Source organism: Cololabis saira, chromosome 11 (genome assembly GCF_033807715.1).
Source record: "Cololabis saira isolate AMF1-May2022 chromosome 11, fColSai1.1, whole genome shotgun sequence".
In the NCBI taxonomy this organism is placed as follows: Eukaryota; Metazoa; Chordata; class Actinopteri; order Beloniformes; family Belonidae; genus Cololabis; species Cololabis saira.
In genome coordinates, this window is record NC_084597.1 from 31,705,933 (window position 1) to 31,713,585 (window position 7,653).

General features: G+C 42.6%; 1 protein-coding gene across 1 annotated transcript; it reads left to right on the forward strand.

Annotated features, from left to right (window-relative positions):
* The first annotated feature begins 4,655 nt into the window (after positions 1-4,655).
* nefla (neurofilament light chain a) lies at positions 4,656-7,653 on the forward strand. The gene is made up of 4 exons (XM_061734351.1): positions 4,656-5,776; positions 5,854-5,978; positions 6,573-6,988; positions 7,075-7,653. The coding sequence occupies exons 1-4, from the start codon at positions 4,733-4,735 to the stop codon at positions 7,413-7,415; spliced, it is 1,926 nt and encodes a 641-aa protein (XP_061590335.1). The 5' UTR covers positions 4,656-4,732; the 3' UTR covers positions 7,416-7,653.

The window sequence follows — 7,653 nt, forward strand, 5'->3', positions numbered from 1 at the left end:
TGCAGCACACTGTGTGCTTCATACTGTATTCAATAATACGTTTTATGTAATGAGAAAATCAGAAAGATCAAACCCTAGCCTTAGATTGACCATTGGTTGACTGATTAATTGGTTAAAACATCAAGTACCTAATCGGATAAAGCAATAACATTAGAGGTTTGGAGACTAAGACCCTGGATAACATTTCATTCCATTTGTTTCTCGTCAGTCTAGAACTGAGACCTGAACTGAAAAATGCCTTATGTTGTCCCTCACTGGAAATATGCTGTAGTGTGCAAAGTATTCCACTGAGAAAAAAAGACTCAGCCATATATTTTCCAGCATATTTTACAATATTAAATTCTATGAAGCAGAAATTCACTAAAACGTATAGTAAAGAGCTGAGATGTAAAGCCAAAAGCTGAACTGTCAAGTAAAGTCTCTTGTAACGTACAATAAAATGATGATCCACTGGAATTACAGAAGATTAATAGAATTCCAGGCGTGAAGCCAGCTTGCATTAGCTGACCTTGAAATTGGATATAACTGTACAGATAAGTAACTAACAAGAATGCAGTAAGAAGAAAAAAGAGTGAAAAATAAAACATAGCTTTGGGCTGCCTGCACAAAATCAAATGGCTGATGGTTACAGGGACAGCATAAACTGATTTATGATGAATACAGAAGAAGAATTTAATTGAAATGCAATTAATCGAGTTGTGATATTTTAAACAAATCACCAACCCTAAATTGTTGTAAGCCAGTATAGATGATAGATGGAAGGATGGATGGATTGACTGAACTGAAATGAAGTGTTGGATAATCATCAGCCAGATATGCACCTTTAAGTACATCTTTAAAGTTATATGGAGTCCCGGCTTGTGTGCACCCCTGTATGTATGTATGTATGTATGTATGTATGTATATATATATATATATATATATATATATATATATATATATATATATATATATATATATATATATATATATATATACACACAGGGGTGCACACAAGCCGGGACTCCAGGGCTAGTCTACTGCACGTTTTAGATGTTTCGTAAACCTTGATGACACATTGATGACGACCAGTGATTAGAATCAGGTGCGTTGAAGACAGGGAAACATCTAAAATATGCAGTAGACTAGCCCTCGAGTCCCAGCTTGTGTGCACCCCTGTGTGTGTGTGTATATATATATATATATATATATATATATATATATATATATATATATATATATATATATATATATATATATATATATATATATATATATAGGGCTGTCAAACGATTAATTTTTTTAATCGCGATTAATCGCATGTTGTCCATAGTTAACTTGCAATTAATCGCATATTAATCGCACATTTCACACATTTTTTGCTGTTCTAAATTACCTTTAGGTATTTTTTTTAAATGTTTTTAATACTGTTAACAACATGACAAAGGGAACATATGCTTGCTTTTTGCCAATGTTTATTCAACTTTCCACAAAAAAAAGCTTTTGACCTGAATGTAACATTTCTTCATAAATACAAACACAATGTAGTCCCCAATTTTACACTTGTAAAGACTAACTTAAGATTCCTTGTTTTTTTAAGCAGCTCAATGTAAAATAATGAACCATATGCATAACAAACATTGTACAAGAAGTGCAATAGTCAGTTACATTTTCCATGTAATTATGTCTAACCTCATATGGAGGAAAATAATAGGCTCACTTCTACGTGGGATCAAAACGCCTTTTTTTGCAAGCTGCTATCCAGCGTTGTAAGCAAGCTGCTATCCACTTTATAAATAAAGTTGAGTTGAGTTGTCTGCTTTTGACGGGGGGCGGGTGCGGGTGCGGGTGCGCGCGCGCTCCCTCGCGCTCGCTGTATCGGTCATGTGTTTGGCTGCAAGTGGTATTTGAAACTCGACGTACTTCGATGGTAATTCATTTCAAATCGACAGTACATGCAAATAACTTTAGTCTTGTCCAGCGAACCATCTGCATCTTTTTGGAAGTGAACTTGCTGTTCAAAAGTCCCTTTTCATTCTCCATATTTCCTCGCTTTTCAAAAAAGTTCACGCAGTAATCCATCATACTGTAACATTTCACAGACCAGGCGGAGACGGACTCTTCTCTTCCACTAGCCAGTTTATTGCCAGGAAGTAAAGGACAGGTTTACAGCTATAAACAAAGAGCAAGGCAGACTAGAACTCTCACTTCCAGGGCTGATTCCCCAACAACTTGAATTAGGACCCCTGAAGAAGGAAGTAGGGGCTCAGCCCCCCCTCCCTCTGCCTGCCCACCACCGGCACGCACCCTTCATGCTTCATGACATCACATGCATTCCTGTGACAGGCAGACAGACGAGAGAAGGCAAGGCAGGGCAAACCTATTTATAAAGCACATTTCACATGATGAGCTCAAATACATAAACAAATAAACAAACAAACATACAAAATTATAGGTTTACAATAACTGAAACAGACAAAAGTATGTCAAGAGAAAAACAACAATAACAACCATAGAGAATACAGGCTGATCTCCCCAACTTTATAACTCTCCCATATCAGGGTCGCTACAATACTTTGGCCTACCTCGGCAGGAGGGTCCCCCCTTATGAGCCTGGTCCTGCTCAAGTTTTCTTCCCTCCTAAAGGGGAGTTTTTCCTTGCCACTGTTTGGCTTCAGGTTTTTCTCCCACTAGGGGAGTTTTTACCTGCCATTGTTTATGTAATAACTGCTCGGGGGTCATGTTCTGGGTCTCTGGAAAGCGTCTAGAGACAACTCTGTTGTATTAGACGCTATATAAATAAAATTGAATTGAATTGAATTGAACTTTCCCTCAAGCTACGGTGCCGTCGACTGCCAGAAATTATATAATGCGCGTTTTTTTTTTAGTTTTTTTTTTTATCCTGTGCGTTAAAGGAGCTTGAGGCCGGATTGTGGCAGGATTTATGCAAAAAATCCGTATACATTTTAAGTTTTCTAGTAATAATGTCAGATGAAGCGTTCCAAACCCAAAAGAATGAGCCCTCTAGTGTATCTCTCCTTTGCCTTGAACAGGCTGTGTGCTGCAAAATGTGCTGCAATTCGGTCCCGAATTTCCCGCGCTGGGCTGCGGATTGTTGGCGTTAAAAGGACGTTAAGTTAACGCGTTATTAACACTAAAGTGGCTTGTTTTTGTTTTTTATTAACATAATACAACTAACATTATAATAGTTACTTGGAGGTGATACAGTTTTTAATCATTAGATTAGATGTATCAGCAATATAGCACAAGCTTTTCTTTCCACCTTTCTTGGGTGCTGCAAATAATGCAATCAATGTGAACAAAAGCCAATGCAAAGTGCTGTAACCATCGTGTCTGCCAAAAATTGCACTAGTTACGATTGTCAGACTGCTGTTAGGGTGTGAAAATAAGTGTACACATGGGAGTTTGTGTGATTACAACTGTTCAGATGACTCAGCTTGCAGCAGAGTCCTTACAGAGCTCACTGAACTCATCCACCCCCTACTGGCTGCCTCACTGCTGCCTATAAGCACTACAGGGCTTTGGTGCAAAGCACTATATATATATATATATATATATATATATATATATATATATTGCTCCAAAGGAGTGCAATAAACTGTATTAATGCATGTAGCTGGGGAAAAACCAAGCCTCTGAGCATTAATGTTGACTCAGACCCTGCATTTATGCATATACTTGCATACTTGCTGAAGGAAAACAATAAATGCCAGTAAGCAAATAAGGGAAATTGAACTGCTGGAATATCCATGCTGCAGATGAGATAGACTGTTTGTCATTTATGAAACTGGAGACAAAATAAAAACAGGAAGGATTTCCTTTCACTGGTCAAATTGTAAAATATGTATTGTTTTGACCATAAAATTGAAAAACACTATAATTTCAATGATTAATTTGTTTTTTATGCCTGTAGTATGTGTTTCACTCTACACAGGCGTGCAGTTTCAGACAGGCAAACATGAAATCACATTAGTTAGTGTCTGGATATTTGTGCAAACTCTAACAGCCTATTTAATGTTTGGTTGTTTTTCTTTTTGTTGGTTTTGTTTTGGTACTTATCTGCTCTGCTCTGTGTTGTGTTGTGTCTCTAACATGTGATCAATCATCTGCTGTTTGGGTGGAACTTTATCATTGCAGGTGTTTGATCGTCAAGGTCACAGATGTGGTTGCGTCTGTGGTTCTGGTGTTCACCAGAATGTGACTTGCTGTGTCACTGTTGTTGAATCAGCCCCCCCCCTCCCTTCTTTGCCCCCCTTCATGCAGAGAGGATACCTAAACAATTATGTGATCAATGTCTTTGTCCTTTTATAAAATATTAAACTAACAAAGGCTAAGGTTGTTTCAGTATTACTGTGGGATCCATGCTAAAGCCCTGCATTGATCTTGATCCTGAGTATTTTAGAAATTGTTTTTATTGTTGTACTGCGCTCATATTTTTCTACTTCTCGCCTCCTGATTTTCTGTCTATATTTAGCCTTCTCTCTTTTCCTTACTCTCCCTCTCATGGCTCCTCTCTCTCATTTTGTGCCGTTGCAGTGTAAGCCTATAGACCTTGCATTGTCAGAGTTTGGGGAAAGTGCTTGCGTCAGACCGCACCGTCCTACTATAAAAGCAAAGGCTGCTGCAGCAGCAAGCAGTCTGGGCTTAAACCTGAGCCTTTCACACACCTGCGCACCTCACACACAGACATACCAACGAGAAGGAGAGATACCTGTTCCTCCAGCACTCAGCCATGAGTAGCCTCGGATATGACCCCTATTATTCTTCCTCATTATACAAACGCTGGTATGTTGAGCCGCCTCCTCGTGGGGTGGTAACCAGAGCCAGGACCCACTCCACTTACTCTTCTCATGCATCCCCTCTGTCTGCCTCCCGTCTGCAGCAATCCTCGCCTGGCCGGGTGCTTTTCTCCTCTTCCTCACCAGCCTCTTCCCTGGAGTTGGAACTCAGCCAGGCGGCCCATATCAGCTCTGAGTTCCGAGCAGTACGCACACAAGAGCGCGGCCAGCTGCAGGAGCTCAACGACCGCTTTGCAGGCTTTATCGAGAGAGTGCGTGAGCTTGAGCAGCAGAATCGGGCTGTGGAGGCTGAGCTGCTGCTGCTGAGGCAAAGGCACGCTGAGCCGTCCCGCCTCAGAGCACTGTACGAGCAAGAGGCAAGGTCTTTGAGGGCAGCAGTGGACGATGCCAGGGCAGAGCAGCAGGCTGTCCTGGGCCAGAGAGACCGGCTAGAACAAACCCTTAGTGCACTGCAGGGTCGATATGAGGAGGAAATGCTGGCCCGAGAAGAGGCTGAGGGCAAGCTGATGGAGGCCCGTCGTGAGGCTGACCAGGCTGCCTTAGCAAAGGCAGAGCTGGAGAAAAGTGTTGACATCCTGCTGGAGGAACTGGCCTTCCTCAAGAGGATTCATGAAGGTGAAGTGGCTGAACTCCAGGCTCAAGTCCAGCTAGGTGTCCAGGTAGCGGTAGAATCTGAAGGTGCCGCTCCAGATCTCTCTGGGGCTCTCAGGGATATCCGATCCCAGTATGAGAGGCTGGCAGCGAGAAACATGCAGGCAGCAGAGGAGTGGTTCAAAGGGAAGGTGGGCTCCCTCACCGAAACTGTGGCCCAGCACAGCAACGCAGTGAGAAGCTCCAAGGATGAAGCAGGAGAGTACAGGCGTCAGCTTCAGGGCCGCCTCCTGGAAATTGATGCATGCAGAGGCCTCAATGAATCCCTGGAGAAACAGCTGCACGAGATGGAGGAGAAGCAAAGTGCTGAGATAGCTGCTATGCAGGTCAGTAGATATATGCTGTACTCCTTTGCACTCATTAAAACCTTATTTTTAGGATACTCACTTTGGCTTCTATTTAGGACACCATTGCAGAGTTGGAGAGTGAGACGAGGGGAACTAAACAGGAAATGGCACGCTACCTGAAGGAGTACCAGGATCTTCTCAATGTCAAGATGGCTCTAGACATCGAGATTGCTGCATACAGGTGAGATACATTACATTTAGGCTGAGACATTAGTCAATCTTTTCTAGTTATTGGGGTTTTTAGAGAACATTCAAGTGCTACATTTACATTGAATTCAAGAAAACAGAGATTTATTTCAAATGTAAGTCTCATTGGGCAACTCTCAAGTCAGGTGGACTTAAAGGAGCTTGAGGCTCCTTTTAAGAAATGAGACTCTCTAGCGCCACCCTTCACCACGATGGCCGTTGGGGGTACTGCAGCCAACAGAGAAGCCGGCACGGGAGAACTGGGAGAACGGGGAGAACGTGCATGCAGCGTCATGTGACGTCACATCCGCAGCCCAGCGCGGGAAATTCGGGACCGAATTGCAGCACATTTTGCAGCACACAGTCTGTTCAAGGCAACGGAGAGATACACTAGAGGGCTCATTCTTTTGGGTTTGGAACGCTTCATCTGACATTATTACTAGAAAACTTAAAATGTATACAGATTTTTTTCATAAATCTTGCCACAATCCGGCCTCAAGCTCCTTTAACAAATTATCAACCTGTGCTTTTAAAAAACACTCCCACCTTCTGTAATACTCTTCATTTATGTTTTCATCAACCTCAACAGGAAGCTTCTGGAAGGGGAGGAGTGTCGCTTCAATGTGGGGGTGCCCGGGGGAGTTTCCTCACGCTACAGCCACAGCTTGGCCACCCCTTTCTTTGCCCGGCCCATTCTCTCCAGCATGAGCTCCGGCACCTCCTACATGATGACATCACGCCTCCTGAGCTCCAGTGTCAGCACGACTGAGGGGATCATCTCTGCCAGCCACGCCCAACAAGCAGAGGCAAGCCCACCTGGGGAGGAGCAGGAGGTAGAGGAGGAGGTAAATGAGGAAGAGGAGGAGAAGATACAAGAGGGAGGAGAGGAAACAGAGGAGAAAAAAGAAGAGGAGGAGGAAGAAGAGGGAGTAGAGGAAGAGGCTGAGAAAGACGATGAAGATGAAGTTAAGGAGGTAGATGAGGAGGCTGAGGAAGGAGAAGAGGGTAAATATATTTTTGAAACTTATAAATAACTAATTGAAATTGTTATTGGGATGACACAAAATACTGAATGTGTTATTTGTCTACAGGGGGTGAAGGGGAGGAGCAGAAGGAAGAGGAGGAGGAGACCACTGAAGATAATGGGGAGAAAGATGAGGGAGAAACAGCTGATGTTGAAGAAGCACAAGAAGAAGAGAAAATAGAGGAAGCTGGGGAAGACGACAAAGATGAAGAAAAACAGCAGAAGGAAGAAGCTAAAAAGAGTGACGAGAAAGATGAGAAAATTGATATCAAGGAGGAAGAGAAAGCTGACGACAAAGAGGCTGCTCCAGAAAAAGATGACAAAGCGGATGTGAAAAAGAAGAAAGATGAAGAAAAGACCATCAAAACTGAGGCTGCTCTAGAAAAAAGCCCACATGGTACAAAGTAACCTCAACAACATTTGGTCAAGACAGTGCAAACCACTGCTCCATAACCAGAAGAAACGTCAATGCTGTCAAGTCTGCTTGTTCCCATGGTGCTCAGAAAAACACTCCAATAGCCATTTACAGCAACAAATCAAGGCTAACTGCTTCCCAATAGCCAGAGAAATCCCTAAAAATCTGGTTGCACAATTTCTGCCGACCGTAGTATGTTTAAATTCCGAATGGAAAAGTGAGTGTGTGAGT